The sequence below is a fragment of the Odocoileus virginianus genome, chromosome 14, assembly GCF_023699985.2.
Source record: "Odocoileus virginianus isolate 20LAN1187 ecotype Illinois chromosome 14, Ovbor_1.2, whole genome shotgun sequence".
In the NCBI taxonomy this organism is placed as follows: domain Eukaryota; kingdom Metazoa; phylum Chordata; class Mammalia; order Artiodactyla; family Cervidae; genus Odocoileus; species Odocoileus virginianus.
Window position 1 is genome coordinate 28,417,539 of NC_069687.1, and position 22,047 is coordinate 28,439,585.

At 37.3% G+C, this 22,047-nt stretch overlaps 1 protein-coding gene across 3 annotated transcripts in view; it reads right to left on the reverse strand.

Annotated features, from left to right (window-relative positions):
* Positions 1 to 22,047, reverse strand: part of ZFR (zinc finger RNA binding protein) — an 80,397-nt gene that overhangs the window by 35,882 nt on the left and 22,468 nt on the right. For 2 of the 3 annotated variants that reach the window (XM_070476545.1, XM_070476547.1), the window contains exons 3-9: positions 20,717 to 20,740; positions 18,953 to 19,235; positions 17,182 to 17,326; positions 13,920 to 14,138; positions 5,145 to 5,392; positions 1,987 to 2,178; positions 1,173 to 1,464 (exon numbers count right to left, since the gene is read on the reverse strand). In XM_070476545.1, coding sequence (XP_070332646.1) covers positions 1,173 to 1,464; positions 1,987 to 2,178; positions 5,145 to 5,392; positions 13,920 to 14,138; positions 17,182 to 17,326; positions 18,953 to 19,235; positions 20,717 to 20,740 — 1,403 coding nt within the window. The remainder of the gene's footprint in view (positions 1 to 1,172; positions 1,465 to 1,986; positions 2,179 to 5,144; positions 5,393 to 13,919; positions 14,139 to 17,181; positions 17,327 to 18,952; positions 19,236 to 20,716; positions 20,741 to 22,047) is intronic. The other variant, XM_070476546.1, reaches the window with a different exon arrangement.

The following is a 22,047-nucleotide window of genomic DNA, read 5'->3' on the forward strand; positions in this document are numbered from 1 at the left end:
CTACAGTCCATGAGGTCACAAAGAATCCGACAGGACTAAGTGGCTAAGCACAGCACAGCACTGAGGCAGAGGTAATGATGTCTGAGGTAGAGGTTAATTTGTGAAAGGACTTGGATGACATCATTAAGGAATAGACATTTTTCTTATATGCAAGGGGAAGGCCACAGAAAATTTTTAAATAGCAAACTAACACAGTTTGATACATTTTTTTTTTACAAAACGACTTTGACAAAAGTGTTGCAGAAACTGGATGCAATGAGACAAAGCTCTGAGGAAGCAGCTTTGAAGGTCTAAAAAAAAGCAGAGGCTATGAAGAGAAAAAGACACTTTTTGGAGAATACTGTAGTGACAGAAACAAAAGGATTAGAAACAACTGGAAGAGGCAGCAAGTAAGAAAAAATGTCAGTGGACTTTTTCATGTGAAAAAGCAGCAGCTTTATGAGATTACTTCAGAGTACTCTTGTCATGAGATAAAATGTTAGAAACAGACACTAACAGGCATCAACAGAACCATACAGACAATAACTAGGAAATACCTAAAATATGGTTCTAGGACTCAGGTGGGCATTCTGAATTTGCCCAAACGATTTTAAAGTTACTACATACACAGTGGAATAGATAAAGACCACTCATGAATACTACATGAGTGAGATGAGAGTCAGAATCAGAATCTTAGCAATACTACCAGCTAATGAACATGAGAGCCAGAGAACCAATAAAGCTATCTGAGGAAGGAGTCAGTGGACCCAAAATAGAGAGACAGAGACATAACTAAAGGTTTAAGGTATAGCAGTCAACTGTTTCAAATGTTAGAGAGGTCAACAGGATGAAACAGAAAACTGGCCACTCAATGTGGCAAGTAGGTTTTTGGTGATTTCAGAAAAGGGTAGAGTTGAAATACTACAATAAGAGACTGAGGACTGGATAGGAAATAGAGAGTGTAAGAATTAGGTGAGCAGCCTGAGGAACAGTAAAATAAATACATATATATTTTTAAGTCTATGGCTGAAGAAAATGGAACTGAAAAAACTTCAAGAAAAAAAAAACATACATGTGATTAAATAAGGTCTCAGAAAAGAAGACAACTGCATAAGTAGAAGAGCTAGTACTGGAGTAGAGGAGAAATACCACTTTAACAGAGTTAGAAGGAACACAGAATCTTTAGTACTTGCCAACAAAGTTTATTTTGGGTGTAGATGTTTTCTTGGCAGCCATATTTGCAGGCACTGATGATACTTTAGTGTTGGCTGTGCTATTAAGAGACGAGTTTCCTGTAGTCGTAAGACCTTTCACTGAAGAAGTTGCAATTGATGAAGTATTCACAGTACAATTGCTTGCTGCAATGCTTGAAGGAGAGGCAGTTGGCTTTGAAGCAGACACAGCTGTTGAAGAAGTAGCTTGGCTAACAACGTTTGGTTCTGTTGAAGGAATGGGTTTACCAAGTTTTGTGTGTAATTTAACCACCTACAAAATAAAAGCGTATTTATCTGTCAGAAAACTCAGAGAATGTAGACTTTTTAAAAAAAGTTTGCCTAAAAGACCCTAAAAAATGAAAATCTTAACCATATTTTTCTTTGTTGTATTTCTTTCTCATACATTTTAAAATAAAAACTCATTACTTTCAAAACAATCTGTGTGAAACAGATTCGGATACATATTCCATCTACCACTCAGCGAGGAAATGACTTGGCCACATGCATACCAACCTACACTTAAGCATAACAGAAGGTGGAAAACAACTACATGATTCAATTTCAGTTGGTGGGAAAAAAACGACCGAGTTCAATTTTAAGAAGAAGGGTCACCACTCTTTCCTTCCTTAAGCAATGACTATTTGATGTTGTCTTTATATATACATTAGGCATATAGTACCCTCAAAAATTTTCAAATTTTGAAGACTTCTTTACTTTACCCCCAACCCCCACCAAAAATGGAAAAGAAAAAGAGAGTTAAGACATAAGGGTGTGTGGGAAAAAAAACACCTACTTTCTGATGCTTAGCACCACGAATGTGGGCAGCATATGCATCTGCTCCTGTACAAGACACATCGCAGAGCTCACAACGTAGCTGATTTTGAGTCCCACGAGTAGAGCTGTTGCTGCTGCTGGTATTCTGTGAGGCTTTCAATGCAGCTTCTTTTTTTTTATGTTTCTGCCCTTCTAAATGTTCTTTATAAGTCTGTCTCAAACAAAAAGAATAATTTTGCTTCACTACTTTTCTATCTACATTATTTGCAATTATTCATTCCAATCTCTAATACTCATTAAAATATCAGCACTACACCATTTTAAAAGCAACTGAACAGGAGCATGTGGCTTCCCTACATACACGATGAATTTGTGGTTCTCTGTACCTTTTTACCAAGAACACACTTACCAAACACTTTAATTAACAAAGGATTTTCATACACAGCCAAAATATCAATATAAGGTAACTGCTCTCAGTTTGAAAGAATTTCTATCTTTTAGTGCTTATGTATAATGTTGGGTAGAGACTAATAAGAGTGATCATTCCAAAAGAAATTATTTAATTATAGGATTATGAGGAGGGAGGAAAAATGTATCTGCCACATGAGAAGAAAAAAAATGTTACTACATGGTAACAAGACTCTTTATAAACAGGTATGATTACTTATAAAACTGGTTTAGAAGTCAGTTGCATCTGAGAAAACTCAAGAATGCATTACCACAATCTGTGTTAGAATCCATTCCACCCTGAACAAAAGTCTATGTAAAGTATTTAACTGCCAGAATTGTATCCCTTTTGATACTAGCCATCAAAATAGTGCAAGTATATATTAAAAATTGTCTTCAATGTCAATGACCAAGGAAGGCAGTTTTATTAAAATGCGAGGAGGTCAATAAGGACCTTGAGTGGGGCCAGATTATTATTTCCTATATTATTTAAAAAATTTTTATACACACATATGATGAGTGTAAAATTGCACAGATAGCACAGAATCTCAGAGCTGAATGGAACTTTAGAGGTTACCTACAATGATTTTCTAAGTTTGAAACAAGAAAATCCTTCCTCAAAATGAAATCTTATGCACAAGTAAAGAAAGTTACTGTTTTCCAAACAAAAGAGGAAGCCCTAAGACCTAGTCATCTGATTCTCTTCTCACCATCTGCAGCAGCCTAAAGTGGCTCCGTGAAGCAGTGGGAACCTCAATTATTTAGGAACAAGTCCCTATTACAGAAGTGAGGAAACAAAAGACCAGACAATCGACTTAAAGTCTCCAACTTGCCCAAGGCCACAAGTTAAGTCGCAGAAACAGGACTGGAACAATGGCCCCTCATACTGGAACCAATTTAGTCTCCTTTCTTATATCTACACTAGACTCTAACTCACCATCTCATTCATATGGTATTTTTCTCCATAGGTTCATTAAGCCCTTACGGCACTGCCTCTGACTTAACAGAGGTACTCTTGGCCTGTTCTTGTGTAACCATCCCGCTCCCCCAAATCAATGGTCAGCCTTGCATATATATACTGATTCTAAATGCTATTAACTTATCACCCTAGAGCTATGTGCTATCCTTTTATATGTTACCATATAGTCAAGTCTCTTAACATTTGTAATTGCCACCACATCATCATTCCCCCTGAACGGTCATTACTGAGTAGGATACTCTCCTCAAATACTAAAGCCAACATTCTTGTTCCCTTTCATGTTTAGTCCTGGGTTGCTGCAAACATTCCCCATGTCTCCTCTCCCCTGAGCATGTTATCACAATGACACTGTTTTCTACCAAACTTAAAATAGGGAAAAAAAGGTCTTATCTTAACAGCCACATATATTAAACTAGTCTAATTTGGTGTAACTCAGAGAATGCTGACAATTGAAAATAACCCCCAAATTCTATACTGAAAAGCAGACAGAACTGATCTAGTAAATTTAAAAGAATGTACACAGGTTAGGAAAGGGTGAGAGATGATGTAACTGGAAGAAACTACTAAAAACTCAAAATCTGATCTTTTCAAATACTATGCCTTTTGTCTGTCAAACTGCTTACCAAATTTTTATATAAACACTGCTGCTGCTGCTGCTAAGTCACTTCAGTCGTGTCCAACTCTAAACGACCCCATAGACGGCAGCCCACCAGGCTCCCCCATCCCTGGGATTCTCCAGGCAAGAACACTGGAGTGGGTTGCCATTTCCTTCTCCAATATAAACACTAGACGCTCTTAAAGAAAGTATTAACAAATAAAGTTGGGAAGGGAGTTGAACTCACTAGATTTTATAAGCAGATCCTTCCCTAAATCACTTATTTCATGTTTAGCAAAGGCAAGAAAATAACAAAAAACAACAACAACAAAAAACAGAATAAAGGAATAACGGTTCTGCATGCTTCTTTGGTTGATATTTTTGAAAAAGACACTTTCCTACAGCTTTCTTATTCCCAAAGTCCCTACAGCCTCATGGAAGAAATAAGTATATAGAAACAAGTAACATTCTACAAAGCATATACAAAAGTCAGTCTCATGAAAAATATTATCCTAACATTATAGATTATTAAAATAGCTTAAGGATTTTTAATATTAGAGAAAGGCAACTTCTGCTATTTATATCTGACAAAGTCTTCTCATCTCATCATGTCAGTGTATCAAACTATTTTTTTTAATATATATATATTTTTAACTATTTCTATGGTTATCCTTTTTCGATTGCAAAATTCTACTTATACACTCAATATGGACCTTGAAGAACTAAGAAAATCAATATCCAATTGTCTTAAGGTCAAGAATTTTGCATAAAGGCCTTAAAAAGTAAGTCATAAATGCCAAAAAAGAAATAACAATTCAATCTTACTCCCAAATCCCAACTAATCTGAATATAAAACTTTTAAGCTAAATTAAAAGTTTTAAAGAGCAAAGTATCCTTCCTAAAGAAAAGCTCAATTTGTCTACTTTTTATTAACATTCATAATTATTTTTACTGTATTTTTCTTAGAATTCTTGTATGTCAATACAAAAGCCTTTAAAAAATGGCCATTTGATGAAATATGTACATGTTAACTAAAAACTAGCAGGAGAGAAAAATGTAAACTTTCTTTGTAGGCATAAGAATTACAATAATCAATCATACTTAACTCTCAAGGACAACCACTGAAGATTCATGATGAAGCATACAATATACATACCTGTGGTCCAGCACAGCTGATCTTACAGACATCACAATAGTGAATCTGGGGTGGTTTGGGAGGCTGTTTTGGTTTCAGTTGTTTATTTTGGAATGGTGCTTTTTTAGTAAAGGTGGTCCCTGTCCAGGCAGCTGTTGCAGCCGCCGCTGCCGCTGCCGCCGCCGCCTGCTTCTGTTGCTGCTGCTGCTGTTGGTAGTAGGAGGATGCAGCTGAATACACTGCTGCTTCATAACCTGAATAAGATGTACCTTACAAATAAAATGAAACAAAGATTATGTTACATACCTGTAAAAGGCCAAGAAAAGTGATGGGAATTTAAACCCAATAAATTCTGCTTAAGAAGATAGGTTTACATGTGCATATTTACAAATAAATTGTATCTCACAAAACCTAAGGAAAATGTTACTTACCCTTCTTTTAATGTAAGTCAACCAACTGAGTATTTACATAATACATGGCAGGTGTTAGGGTAAGATTTGGTCATTGCTTTCAAGAAGGCTTATAGTACTGCTGGAAGGCTGTGATAGACTGTCTGATAAACTTATGTGGTTATGAAACTGCTATATAGTATTTTCCCCAAGCAGAATTCCTCGGAATACAATTAAGAAAGTGCTGGGTTTGAGGAAAAGTCTGAACTAGAATACAGAAAGGAAAAAAAAGAAAGTCATGAAAGTAAGACTATATACACTTGGTGGTTTAGGGGACAAAAGATATGAAAGAAGAAATTACACAAAGATGACACCAAGATTTTGAATCCCAGTGACTGACTGAAGGGGTTCTATAATCAATAAAAGTAAAGAGCTGATAGAAGCTGGTTTGGAGAGGTAAGGTGACTAAAGCTTGGCAAAAGTCTGTAATATGGAGTTGGAGTTCTGATGAGCATCAGGACAACAAAAGGCAAGATATGAAATAAAGAATGAAAGACACTGGTTCTCATCTTCCAAAAGGTGAAAAAGCACTGAATTTTCTGGTTAAATGTATAAATTCTATCCTTCCATTGTTCAAAGTCTTTGATGAATAAGCACATTAAGCTAGCCACAGAGATAACATATACAAGCTGTTTATGTGCAGTGATTTATTGATTTAAAAAATCTATAAAAGCTTTACATGTGACAAAGTTGCTGATTTTATTTATAACCCTATGTTAAAACTGGAAAACTTCCTGTTTCCTAAACTAAGATCCCCGGAAATCTGTTGGGACTCCCTAATCGTCATCCTTTCCCCTGAAGAGGAAATGAGTGGGTCAAAAGTTAATGCTCAAGAGAGAGATTCCTAGTTGCAGCACAGAACCACCTAAGGAAAACTGAATTTGTTGGTATCTCAAATGCAAACTGCTATACTGAGGAGTAAAGATTCAAGACTCACTCACTTTAATATATTTTACACAGGGAAGAGAACATGAACTGGAAAGGTGAAAGTTAAGATGCATGGGAAATCAGAATTGTAAGATTCTGAAATTTTTATTAATAGAAAATTTCCAAATGACTAGTTGTGTGCAGGAACTGTTAACATGGCCACTTAAACTGCAGCTTCATGAATTATGTATCAAGAAAATAATAAAAAGGAGAATAAGATGAGCAGCATCCTACAATGCTGGATGATCAGAACTACTGGGCTCTGGGTTTTTTTCTAGCCATGCTACATGGCTTGCAGGATCTTAGTTCCCTGACTGGGGACTGAATCTGGGCCTATAGTATTAAGCGGTCAAGTACTAATCACTGGACCATCAGGGAATTCCCTAGGTTTTTTGAAAATTGAGAATCCATACTACAAGAGGCAGTTTTCCAGATACAGTGATATCTCAGAACTATAAGGTAAGTATTGCAGGTATTACTATATGTACTTTACAGATGAGAAAACTGAGGCTGTATCTCAGATCATGAACTCCTTATTGCCAAATTCAGACTTAAATCGAAGAAAGTGGGGGAAACTAGACCATTCACTAATGTCATTAGACCATTTAGGTATGACCTAAATCAAATCACTTATGACTATACAGTGGAAGTGAGAAATAGATTTAAGGGACTAGATCTGATAAACAATGGACGGAGGTTCATGACATTGTACAGGAGACAGGAATCAAGACCATCCCCGAGAAAAAGAAATGCAAAATAAGCAAAATGGCTGTCTGAGGCCTTACAAATAGCTGTGAAGAGAAGCGAAAAGCAAAGGAGAAAAGGAAAGATATACTCATTTGAATGCAGAGTTCCAAAGAATAGCAAGGAGAGATAAGAAAGCCTTCCTCAGTGATCCGTGCAAACAAATACAGGAAAACAACAGAATGGGAAAGACTAGAGATCTCTTCAAGAAAATGAGAGATATCAAGGGAACATTTCATGCAAAGATGGGCTCAATAAAGGACAGAAATGGTATGGACCTAACAGAAGCAAAAGATATTAAGAAGAGGTGGCAAGAATACACAGAAGAACTGTACAAAAAATATCTTTATGACCCAGATAATCAAGATGGTGTGATCACTCACTTAGAGCCAGACATCCTGGAATGTGAAGCCAAGTGGGCCTTAGGAAGCATCACTACAAAGCTAGTGGAGGTGATGGAAATCCAGTTGAGCTATTTCAAATCCTAAAAGATGATGCTGTGAAAGTGCTGCATTCAATATGTCAGCAAATTTGGAAAACTCAGCAGTGGCCACAGGACTGGAAAAGATCAGTTTTCACTCCAATCCCAAAGAAAGGCAATGCCAGAGAATGCTCAAACTACCGCACAATTGCATTCATTTCACATCCTAGTAAAGTAATGCTCAAAATTCTCCAAGCCAGACTTCAGCAATACGTGAACCGTGAACTTCCAGATGTTCAAGCTGGATTTAGAAAAGGCAGAGGGAGGAACCAGAGATCAAATTGCCAACATCCGCTGGATCATCGAAAAAGCAAAAGAGTTTCAGAAAAACATCTATTTATGCTTTACTGACTATGTGGATCACAATAAACTGTGGAAAATTCTTCAAGAGGTGGGGATACCAGACCACCTGACCTGCCTCTTGAGAAACCTGTATGCAGGTCAGGAAGCAACAGTTAGAACTGCACATGGAACAACAGACTGGTTCCAAAAAGGAAAAGGAGCATGTCAAGACGGTACATTGTCACCCTGCTTATTTAACTTATATGCAGAGTACATCATGAGAAATGCTGGGCTGGAGGAAGCAGAAGCTGGAATCAAGATTGCTGGGAGAAATATCAATAACCTCAGATATGCAGAAGACACCACCCTTATGGCAGAAAGCAAAGAAGAACTAAAGAGCCTCATGATGAAAGTGAAAGAGGAGAGTGAAAAAGTTGGCTTCAAGCTCAACATTCAGAAAACTAAAATCATGGCATCTGGTCTCATCACTTCACGGCAAATGGATGGGGAAACAGTGGAAACAGTGACTGACTTTATTTTTTTGGGCTCCAAAATCACTGCAGATGGTGACTGCAGCCATAAAATTAAAAAATGCTTACTCCTTGGAAGGAAAGTTATGATCAACCTAGACAGCATATTAAAAAAGCAGAGACATTACTTTGCCAACAGAGGTCCGTCTAGTCAAGGCTACAGTTTTTCCAGTGGTCATGTATGGATGTGAGAGTTGGACTGTGAAGAAAGCTGAGAGCTGAAGAATTGATGCTTTTGAACTGTGGTGTTGGAGAAGACTCTTGAGAGTCCCTTGGGCTGCAAGGAGATCCAACCAGTCCATCCTAAAAAAGGTCAGTCCTGGGTGTTCACTGGAAGGACTAATGTTGAAGCTGAAACTCCAATACTTTGGCCACCTCATGCGAAAAGCTGACTCATTTGAAAAGACCCTGATGCTGGGAAAGACTGAGGGCAGGAGGGGAAGGGGACGACAGAGGATGAGATGGTTGGATGGCATCACTGATTCAATGGACATGGGTTTGGTAGACTCCAGGAGTTGGTGATGGACAGGGAGGCCTGGCGTGGTGTGATTCATGGGTTCGCAAAGAGTCGGACACAACTAAGCGACTGAACTGACCAGTTTTTTAAGGTCCTTTGGGTTATTTAAACAACAAAAATCACTAAGCATAATATTTACGAAATAACCTCCTTCATTTGCATACATGTAGTCTAAAACTAATAAAAGGTAAGCCTAATTATAGCTTACTATTCAGTATTTTTTAAAAAATCAAAGCATAAACTGAAAGGTATGCTGAAGGTTCTGGAACTCTGCTAAGGGATCTCCTTTAAATTTCCTATAACTACTAGCAAACACACATACATTTCTCGTAAAGCATTATGGGAAAATAATGCTATGTCTCTAAATTAAGTAAAAGCTCATTTGAAAAGCTAAAACTATTTCACATAAAAAGCACCTTATTATAAATACTTATCAAATAAGAAGTTGCATAATTAGAACAGTTAGAATATAATTTTTAAAGGTACAGTATCAGAAACAAAGACTACCACCTCAGCAGTAAATACATTATACCACAAGTCATCATTTAGTAGGTACCAACACTGTAGAATTCATTTTCAGTAAGAGATAAAAAGAATAGCTGACCTAAGCTGTAGCTGATATAAAATTGCAGACACAGAACTCAGAAGCCCTAATAATGATCTCTTTGGATGGTAATTTCGTATGTTCATATGGTAATGTATCATATGTTCTTTAAAATGTGTATACTCTTTGATGTAACAGTTACAAATCTAGGAATTTATCTGAGGAAAACAACTGGCAAACACACAAATCTGTACATAAAATGATTATTTTACCCAGTGCTGTTTCAAGCTTTTCCTTAATATGAAACTAAATGTCCCCAACAGAAACTTTAAAATGTATCACATGCATACAATAAAACAGTATTAGTCATTAAAAACTATGTTTTTCTAAGCATAGATCTTGGTTTCTAAATACTAATGCCATACAAGAAACCAAGCTTCCTTTGTGAAATGGCTAATTGTGAGTCTATGGCAGGAAAGGCTCAAAGTTTATTGTTGTTTTGCATTTTATTTATTCCTTAATACTCTGTCTTGTTCTGCATAGGTTATAAGGGCCATTTCAGTTCTTACCTCTTGATGTTTTGTTATAGAGCTTGAGTGTGGGAAGCCTAGATACTGAATTTCTGAAGTATTTTAAAAAATTTCTCAGAGATTTTTATCTCCTACCCTACGTCAAGTGCTATGCTTGATATTAGGGATGCAATGGTGAATCAGGCAGAGTAACATTTTACTGTGCCAGAAAAGAAAGAAATGCTCAAAGACTAATGATGCCAAGTTCAAAAGACTCAGAACTGGTTTGAAAAGGATCCTTTACTACCCAAATTTGGGACACTGTGTGCCTTAAAAAGAAAAATGAAAGCAATGGATTACACTAAACTGAATAAACAGTAACATCAAAAAAGAAAGGGTGACGGGACTCCTCTTGAGGGAAGAATTCCTAAGAATCCAACTCATTTCACACTGATTCTTAGTAAAAGGATTTTTCATTCACCAATGGAGAATTTGATTCAGTTACTGATTTTCAAAGGATATAACACCTTAGAAAGATAGCTGGGCTAACAGGCCCATAGATAACTTGGTTCATTACAAAATGGAAAAAGGTATGTTTAAAAAGGAAAGATCTGGTAGTCACCACTTCAATCAGTGATTATACCTGACACCATTAATAAGGAATAAACTGACATTATTTATTACGTGGCTGGCTTCCTGATAGCTCAGCTGGTTAAGAATCCACCTGCAATGCAGGAGACCCCAGTTTGATTCCTGGGTTGGAAAGTTCTGCTGGAGAAGGGATAGGGTACCCACTCCAGAACTCCTGGGCTTCCCTTGTGGCTCAGCTATTAAAGAATCTGCCTGCAGTATGGGAGACCTGGGTTCAATCCCTGGGTTGGGAAGAGCCCCTGGAGAAGGGAAAGGCTATGTACTCCAGTATTCTGGCTTGGAGAATTCCATGGACTGTATAGTCCATGGGATTGCAAGGGGTCGGACATGAAGGAGCGATTTTCACTTTATTACATGTACCTGATATGATGAAATGAAATGCTGACATAGGTAGTTCTACTGACTAAAAAACTGCCAGAATCTAAACATAAAGAAATCAGATAAATCCAGATTGTGGGATATTCTACGAGACAACTTGTCTGAATTCTTCAAAAACATCAAGGCTGGGATCTTCCTGGTGGTCCAATGGTTAAGAATACAGCTTCCAATGCAGGGGACACGGTTCGATCCCTGTTTCTGGAACTAAGACCCCACATGCCACGAGGCCTGCACACCACAACTACTGAGGCTGCAGTCTCTGGAGCCCGTGCTTGTACTTAGCCTGAGCCTGTACTCTCTGGAGCCTGTGGCAAGCAGAGACCCGGTGTGCTGCAATGAAAACCTGACACAACCACACAGTAAATAAGTAAATCAAGGTCATGAGAGATAATATAAAAATAGAAGTTATTCTGTGGTGGTGGTGGTGCAGTGGCTAAGTCATGCCCAATTCTTGTGATCCTGTGGACTGCAGCACCCCCCGGCTCCTCTGTCCACGGGATTTCCTAGACATGCATACTGGAGTAGGAATCTTTACTTCTCCAGGGAATCTTTCCAACTCAGGGATTGAACCCGAGTCTCTTGCACTGCAAACATCTCCTGCATTGCAGGTGGATTCTTTACTGTTAAGCCACCAGGGAAGCCCCAGGGGTTATTCTACATCAAAGGAAAATGAAACTAATAACCAAATATAATCTATAATCCTTGACTGGACCCTGAATTTAAGACAAAGCACAAATATATCAACTATGGAGAAAGTCCAGCCATAGACATTTGTGGACAACTGAAGAAAATTTATTAGATAATATCTACGTCCAATTTCTTATCTGCATTTTGTTATATAAAAGAATGCTCCTACTCTTAGGAAATACATGTGGAAGAATTCCAGGCAAGGTACCATGTCATCGGCAACTTAGCAAACAAGGAAACATTGCTAAACTGTTTGAAAATGTGTTTAAACAGAGGAGAGTTAAGCAAACGTAACAAAATAATATTTGGTGAATCTACCTAAATGTTGTATGGGCATCTGTTGTCTGCTTTTTTCACTTTTCTGCAGAAGAAAATTTCCTAAAATTGGGGAAAAAACATGAACCAGGGAATGGTGTATCTCTATACTTAGGGCATTCACAACAAGGAAAGCAGTTTACACTGTAGTACATATAAGACAAAATTCACTTTTTATTAAGAAACCATGATATTTATATATGCATAATTGTATGGAAGAAAGTATAGAGAGACATGCATTAAAAAGTTAATGGTAATTAGTGTCTAGGGATACATGCCTAGTAATTTAATTTTTTCTCCTTTTTAAATCAACTGCTTCGAGTTTTAAAAATGATATATTACTTACATACTAAAGCAGTAAACAGAAACAATTATCTTCATGCTGTGTACGGTATGTTCAAGCAACTGAGATAGACAAAGTCTGAGAGAGGCAGAAAGATAAAGGGAAGAATAGATGCAAGAGAAAAACAAGGAATAGGAAAGGATACTATCACATTCCTTATTTATTAAAGCTGATGTGGGTTTTCTTCCTTAAGTGTCCAAATAGATTTCAGTGAAACAACTCCATTTACAGATATAACTAGTTAACCAGAGAAAGGCAGGAAAGTTGTGTCTGTGCCATCATGAGTAACAAATCAAACAATAATAATACCTCCTCACGTCAGTTCATCTCCACACGGCTGTCTTAATTAACTCACAAATCTGTCCATTGCCCCCTTTCTCGAGCTCTCTTTGGCATCCTGTCTGCCCACGAGGTAAAGTACGAGACAGCAGAGCAGACCACACAAGGCTTTCCACGCTGACATTTCCAGCCTCAGTTTCCTGTTACCCTGTGTATTCTGTATTTCAGCCACAATGAACTCTTGATCCCAAACTTATCATGCCTGACGAATTTGTATCCCTAACACCATGCACAGCATTCGACACAGAGTAAGAGATTTAAAAAAATCTTTGAGAAATAAAAAAAGTTAAAAAATTCAGTGGCTACTTCTAACACCTCAACTACCAAAAAACATCAAGAGATGAAAAATGAAATTACCTATGCCACCTTAAATCTTCCATTGAACAAGATAGCATACTAAGGAATAAGTAAAATGCAAAACCAACAACAAACTATACATTAGTACAACGCTAAGTGTCTTCAAAAAAGTCATGTGTGACTTTAAGCATTCCAATACTACAAGGTACCTCAGTGGAAAATTAGGAAGAACAGTGGGCACAGCAAGGTTTTAGTGATTATTCTTGGCCAGGAAAAATATGATTACTAGGGAAAATAAATCTACTCTGTTCTTCCAAGAGATGTGTTATATAACCATCATCTATGGATGTTTATAAAGGCCCCCAATATTTTCAAGATTACTTATTCCTGATAGTAAATATGAAGATATAACTCCTTGTGAGCTGAAAACACAATGTAAATAATCTGTCACTGGTACTTCCTGAAGCTAACCTTGAACTTTCAAATTTATCTGGAAAAGTCAGATAGGAAATGACCCTGTAGAATACTAGATGTTATTTTCTCTAACTGCAATGCTGGGACCAAGGTTTTAAAAGCCCAGAGGGCATTTTTACATTCTAAAATTTGCTGACATTAAAAAAAAAAAAGCATACATCTTAAAAGTACGGTTCATTTGTCACATTATGTACAAATATTTGTATTAACACCTATCAATTAATTCAATTCTTGCTGTACTGGGAGTAAGATCATCCCACAGAAAACCAAGACAGTTTCTCAGTGAGTCTAATTCGCTTACTCACTTAAACACACTTTATCAGTCTTACCAGAATAAGTAACTGCCGTGGTACTATAAGTAGCACTCTGGGTATAGGATGGCACCACAGTAGCTGCAGCTGCTACTGGCTGTACGGTGGAGGATACAGGATAAATGGAGAAAGTGGTGGTAGCTGGACTTGGTGTGGCTGGTTTTATGGCTGTCACTTGTCGAGTTTGCTGGGCTTGTGTATACTGAGTTGCACCTTGGCTATAACCTGCTTTAGGGGCTAAATTGGAAAAGAGACATAAGAAAATCAGAAAGGCGAACCAGTATAGTTACTGTACCAATATCCTAAAAAAAAACAAACATAGAACATCATCAACTGGAAATTTTATGCTAGCAATTTCTCCTTGATAAAAGGAGTAAAATTCTTATTACCAACTTCATAAAATACAACATCTATATAAATTACTATTCCTTCCCAGATGCTTTCTACATATTTCTGAAATGACATTTTGTCAAGATTTGCCACTAATTGAAATACCAACACTACTTAAACCATGTCATTAACAAAGGTTTAAGGAAAATAAATAAATAAATAAATAAACCAAAGGTTTAAGGAAAGAATGTGTGTGTGTATATTTGGGCTAGCCAGTATACTTGAGATTTATGCTTAATACTGGGAACAAAACAGAGAGTGTCTCAAAGTATAATTTAAATTACAGTAAAATTATCAATGCTTGATCATATGGAACTTGTTCATACACCATTTAAAAGAATTGTACTGATTTGTCCACAGTGAACTTCAAGCTAATTACAACCCACAAGGAGCTACTTATTTAATTCTTCAAATGTCAATAGCTCAAGTGCAGCTATTCTTAAATGGCTATCATTAATGTCTCGCCTGAACCTTCTGCTATCTTTGAACACATTAAAACCAATGTATACCCGGGGTGCAGTGTTAAAGAACCTGCCTGCTGATGCAGGAGACTCAAGTTGGATCCCTGGGTAGGGAAGATTCCCTGGAGTAGGAAACGGCAACCCACTCCAGTATTCTTGCTTGGAAAATTACATGGACAGAGGAACCTGGTGGGTGGGCTACAGTCCATGGGGTCACAAAGAGTCGGACATGACTGAGCGCACACACACACACTTGAATACCTTAAGAATCTTATGAGACTTATCATCACTAAATTAACAATTAATCCCTTATTAAGGATCACTAAAGCATACAAATATCATTTTCTGAGAAAGGCCCAAATATTAGGGACCAAACTCATTCATGCTTAAGTAAATGTACCTTAAACAAACAGTACTTAACAGTTTATAAAACTTTTTCTACACATAGTAGGAAATCTGATCCACATGACATACAGATGAGTACAACATTTTACAAGAAAACCCTGATGTTCAACAGCTAAATAATTTACAAAAGTCACATGGTCATGTCAGATTTTAGACTATACCATGGTATTCTGACTCATGATTAATTCAGTACTCTTCAGCATAATCCATCAAACCTTGGTAATTAATCAGGAAGTTTATTAAAGCTCATTGTACCCAAAAATCGTTAGAAAGGAGACTATAAGGAAAGCCAGGATCATTGTAATTCAAAATACTTTTAACCCACTTTCCAAGGGACTCATAAAATCAATGTTAGATCTGAAAGTATCCTAGAAAGAGCTGAGTCAACTACCCTGTTCACAAATGAGAGAAGAGATGAAATGAGGTAAAAAAATCACTTGCCCATGATACTGGTAACACCAGGGCTGGAAACCAATTCTACTCTTTTCTAATTCAAGGGTCTACCCACACTCTCATGGTCCTTCAAAAATAAAGAAGTCTCCTACTTTTCAGGCTGTATATTGCCACTGTTTAACTTATATGCAGAGTATGTCATGTGAGATGATGGGCTGCATGAAGCTGGAATCAAGATTGCCGGGAGAAAAACCAATAAACTCAGATATGCAGATGACACCACCCTTATGGCAGAAAGCGAAGAACTAAAGAGCCTCTTGATGAAAGTGAAAAAAGAGTGAAAAGGCTGGCTTAAAACTCAACATTAAAAAAACTAAGATCATGGCATCCAGTCCCATCATTTAATGGCAAATAGATGGGGAAACAATGGAAACAGTGACCAGCTTTATTTTCTTGGGCTCCAAAATCACTGCAGATGGTGACTGCAGCCATGAAACTAAAAGATGCTTGCTCCTTGGAAGAAAAGCTATGATCAACATAGACAGTATATTAAAAAACAGAGTCATTACTTTGCTGGCAAAGGTCCGTCTAGTCAAAGCTATGGTTTTTCTAGTCGTCTTCTATGGATGTGAGAGTTGAACTATAAAGAAAGTTGAGTGCCGAAGAATTGATGCTTTTGAACTGTGGTGTTGGAGAAGTCTCTTCAGAGTCCCTTGGGTTGCAAGGAGATCAAACCAGTCAATACTAAAGGAAATCAGTCCTGAATATTCACTGGAAGGACTGATGCTGAAGCTCTAATACTCTGGCCACCTGATGTGAAGACTCCTTGGAAAAGACCCTGACGTTGGGAAAGATTGAAGGCGGAGGAGAAGGGGACGACAGAGGATGAGATGGTTGGATGGCATCACTGACTCGATGGACATGAGTTTGAGCAGGCTCTGGGAGTTGGTGATGGACAGGGAGGCATGGCGTGCCACAGTCCATGGGGTCATAAAGAATTGCACACAACTGAGCAACTGAACTGACTAACTTTTCAGAACTCAGAGAGCTTTGGTCTTAAAGGTGCTCAGTTAAATTTCTATGAGAAAAATCCATCTTTTAAAGACTACAGATATGTAGGCTTCTTTGCAAACAAAACAGTTCCTGCATTCAAACTGTTAATATATATTGTACTATCAGTGGCTGATAACAAAACCAACTGTCATTACAGACCAGAGAAAGATAAATTAAAAATATGGGTCCACAAAATGGAAACCACCATCAGGGCCTCCAGTAATTACAAAGGAAGGTATGTCTGGGCATTTTTGGGCAAAAAGCAGGCAGCCAGAAGTTATTGCCACAACTTCTTTTGTACAGCTTATTTCAGCAGAAAAAGAACTGTAAGCTGAAGACCAGACATGAAATACACTTCCAAGAGAGAAGGACAACATTGTGAACTGCCTCCAGGGCCTTCTCTCTTTGGGACTCAAAGGCATTTTTATACAGAAAGAGGACATGGCTAGAACCTGCCTCTCAAGGTAATATAACACAACAAGTTTAGATGGGTTCAAAAGTCTATCTTCATTAAATAATACCTTGAATAATATGTTTCAACAGTGTACAATGAAAGGGTGGTATGTTAATAAACTCACCTGTCTGATAGTAGGTCTCAGCAACAGAAGGCTGAGGCTGGGCAGCGGCAGCTACAGCAGCAGCAGTTGCTGTTGGCTGTTGGTAGTACTGCTTACTATCATAAGCTACAGCAGGAGCTGTGGATCTTACATATGAGTACGAATCCTAAAGAAAGAGAATGAAAGAAAATCTTGCTATCAGTGAAGTGGCAGAGGAAAAAAACCTCATCTTTGCCATACTAAAAACCCAATAAAGGAAAACAGAAACCTAAATATGTATGAATATAAACAGAAGATTCAAATTCAATACAAAGGGGATTCATTTGGGACTTCATCAAATAAGGTCAAAATCATTTAAAGCAGCATGCTTAACTTTTAAAATAAAAAAAAAATCATCAAAACATTTTAAAATAAACATTATTTAAAAATTAATTTTATTTAAAAATTGCATGGTGGATCTGCTTTAAAGATGGATTCCAAAGTAAAGAACACCTGGATGTTCTAAGCTTTGTGACTGTTTCAGCTTTTTTTTTGTTCGCCCTTATTTACCACTATTTATTAACATAATGATGAGTAAGAGCTTCCAGGTGGAAGGAAGGTAAACAAAAGTTCTAAGGGAAAGGAATATTATTTACAAATCTCCAAAGCAATAAAAATCAAGGTGAGCTGGGTGAATTCTAGCACTGCATATAGTGAGGAGGGCTGGGGAGGCACACAGGTAAGACTGATGCAGGCAGGACCCAGAAAATGATGGGCTTCATACACCCTATTAAAAATAATAAAATTTATTATATTCTGTCTTTGGTCATAAGGAAAACAATCACACATCAAAGTAATTCTGAGTTTAGAAACCTGCTAAATATTAATAGCAAATGCTAATAATGCTGATCCATATGTCAATTTCTTAGATAACAAAATAAATCCCTTTATTTTAGAAAGAAAATTAAAAAATCAGAAGCCCGAAACTTTAAAAACCAGATCTTAAAAGCAAACAAACAAAAAATGGGTTAAAAGAATTAGGACCAAATTTATTAAATAAGCAAGTAGTAATTTAGTGCCATACCAGACATAAAGAGACCACATTTTTAAATTAAGAGCTTTATGTCCCCATAAACCTAATAAGAAGGAATTAGATGACTTAAGAGCAGGATCAATTTCTGTTACAGATAAAGAGTATCTCAAAGGAAGAAGTACACATAGGCAATAGGATTTCCACCGTGTTTTAGGAAGACATTATATAATTTTGCTTTGATTAATGGCATTCCAGCATGCGGGTTCCCACACCAGAGACTGAACCCACGCTCCCTGTGGTGGAAGTGCCAGGGACTGGCAGGTAACCACTGGACTGCCAGGGAAGTCCTGACACTATGTAATTTGTTTGTCCTACATATCTGAAGGTCACGGTTCTCAAAATAGACATAGGGGTGTCCCAAGTGGATAAATAATACCACAGTACCAACAAGGGACAGAAGACCTTATATGTCTTAATTTCTCTCAAAAACTTATTATAGGATTAACATATTTAGCCATTAATTTTTTTAAATTAAAGCAAACATATATATAGAGTGAAGTGAAATGGACTGGGGGATTATTAATATAAAACTCACTGCAAGGAGGCTTAATCCCTGGAGTGTGCCCCTGGATTACCTAGGAATACACATTCACTTTTCTCTATCATTAGAGGTATATTTTGCAAGACTCAAGTTTGAAAAGCATTGGCTTGAACATTACATTAAACACTGATGCCACTGAACCTGTACGTTAAGGCTAATGAAAGCAGCAGCTTTCTTACCTGGTAGTTCTGTGTAGTAGCTGGAGGTGGTGGTGGAGGTGCTTCTTGTTGCCTCTGTGTATAACCATAGTCAGTCGCTGTGTGTGCAGTGGGGTAACCTCCGTAAGCAGCAGCGGTTGCAGCAGCTGCAACAGCTACTGGAGCAGGCCTGGCAACTGCAACTGTGGCGGCTGCTGGTGCATAGGCAGCAGTAACTGTGTGAGCAGCTACTGGAGCCTGATGAACAGTGTAGCTAGCAACGGTGGTTGGATGAGAGTAGGCTACACCCGAAGCTGGCTGCTGGCTATATTGTGGAGTAGAAGAATAAACATAATACAATTTCAATTTTTAAAATCTAGAAGTTCAATCAACTTAAAAGCACATTTCCCAGTAATTTAATCATGGACTACAAAAGAACAGGTATGAACTTAATAAACCACCTAACCAAATACCGTATTTGTTATTGTTGCATAATTTTCATCCCTTAATCTGAATAAATTAAGAGAGTCACATATATTGTTTCAGATCAAAAGATCATTATCACAAAGCAGGGAGGACAAACTGAGATAAGAAGCAGTATTAGGAAGAAAAACTGATCAAATTAGAAGCTTAAAAAAGTATCTGCTGTATGTAAAGTTCTTTATTATGTTCTGTAGTTTTAAAATACTGTATTCTAGGTCCAATTATGGAAAACATTTAAGGCAGAAACTGTTACCGACATGACTTAAATACTTCTGATGCTCTAAGGCAGTGGTTCTCAACTAGGGGAGAACCTCCTGGTTGTCTATGCCCTCCTGGAGATACCTGGTCATGTCTGGAGATATTTTTGATGATCAAACTGCAAAGGAGAAGGTGGTGACGCGTGCTACTGGTATTTAGTGGGTAGAGGTCAGTGATGCTGTTATATATCCTATAAAGGACAGCTATCCACAGCAAAGAATTATCCAAAGAATGCCAACAGTGCTGAGGTTCTTTCTCTAGAGTACAGATTGTACAATGCAATATTTATTATATTAGATACATTTTCCAGGTTATAGGCAGCAATCATTATACACATTTCTTTCTCTCTTAAAAATGTAGCACATGCTGCAAAAGGAGACCTAAGTCAGATGCTTTGCAATCATAACTATTTAGACCTCAAAGAGACAAAAACATTTTTCAAAACTCTAATTAATCTTCAGGTAAAGTTCTTAAAATGACATTTACTTTAATTTTTAACTTGAGAGCCCAAGTCACATAAAACAAGGCCCACAGATTTTAGTATATAAAAATGTTTTTGTTGTTTTAGGTTCTCTGAGTAAGTAATACATTCACAATCACACCTGCTAAAGCTCTATTACCAAGGCAGAAATGCCTTCTTAAAAAAAAGGATAGCCCCAATAGTTATTTAGCTGACAGGTTTTAGTTGACCATATGTTTTTTTTTTTTAATGACCATATGTTTTTATATGAGTCAAAAGTACACCTAAGAAAAAAAATACCTAACACAGCTGAAGCTGCACTAATAAACTAGTGTGCCTGATTCATGGGTTACAGTACAGGATATTCTTCACTGGTATGCACAATACCAAAAAAAATATGGCATAGAATTAAAACCTGGGGCCATCATTTTAACTGTAAAGACACTGGAAGACACTGACAATTAGAATGTATTCAAAAGGAATCAGTATGAAGTTTATAAGTATGGGTATTATTTTACATAAAAAGTGAAGGACCTGGGGCCATTCAGTCTAGAAAAGGTGACCTTGGAAGATATGATAGCTGCCTTCTAATAGAAGAAACTTACTCCATGCTGCTCCAGAGAACAGAACTAGAACCAATGGATGGAAGGGTGGCAGATTTCAGCCCAATATGAAAAAGAAAAAAAAACAAAAACTTAGAACAGAGTCCAAAGAAACTCTTATAATTTCTATTTGGATGAGGTTTTCCACATTTTGACACTAAAAATTAGCTAACATTTTCTACATAAATGCCAATTATAAGACAGGAAAAAGGAAGTTTAAACTGCAATAGTGGGAAATTAGATGGGTATTGACATTTTCTATGGATAATTCCACATCGTTAAGAAAAATTCCAGTAACGTGTACTTCTTCAAAATTCCTAGAACTGAGAAAAAGAATCATGTTTAAAACATAAATGCACCAGTTCTGTGGAACTTGTATTTAACATTTACTGGTAAGATTTTGCACATGCAGGCTATATGGCTACATAAGAATCCAGAGAGTCTTGAATTCCTATACTGTTTCCATTCATCCCACTGCTCTTTATCAAGCATCTGTTCACATTTTATGCTCCCCAAAATATGTCCTACAGGACAAAAAGCAAAAGTTGGAGTAAAACAGGAATATCAAGTATACTAGGCAGGCAATTTGATGTATACTGCCTCTGATCTATAGAAGTCCACACAGCTCAGGGATGGATAACCTTGTGCTCTGGTTTATGCCTATTGCCCCACATATTTATTAATAGTATTCTCACTCTCCTATGTCTCAATTTGAACAATAAATTTTATAGTCACTCTTCCCAGCAGCCATATAAAAAAGATGTCAGTGCATTTAGCAATTACCATATATTTACATCCTTAAGGTTAACTAATCTAACTTGCTCTGTACAACCAGGTCCCTAACCATAATCTGGACTGGAACCACAGCCTCCACCAAAGCATCATGAAGGATGATGATCCACTCTCAGTTCCCAGGGAGTCAAGGGCTAGGGCAGCTGACAGCAGTTAAGAATGAAGATTCTCTAATCTGTTATCTTAGATCCATCTGGGAAATTCTCTTTCAATTTCAAATACCTTTAGAAGAACGGTCTTTTACATGACACAGATGACCACACTGGACTACACTAATGCAATTAAATATCAAGTAGCTAAGTTTACGGAGAAGGGAAACTACAATTACTAGAATTATTGGATACAAAACAGAAAACAAGCACACTAAAGAGATAGTCCGGAGAAGGCAATGGCAACCCACTCCAGTACTCTTGCCTGGAAAATGCCATGGACAGAGGAGCCTGGTAGGCTGCAGTCCATGGGGTCTTGAAGAGTCGGACATGACTTAGCGACTTCACTTTCACTTTTATGCACTGGAGAAGGAAATGGCAACCCACTCCAGT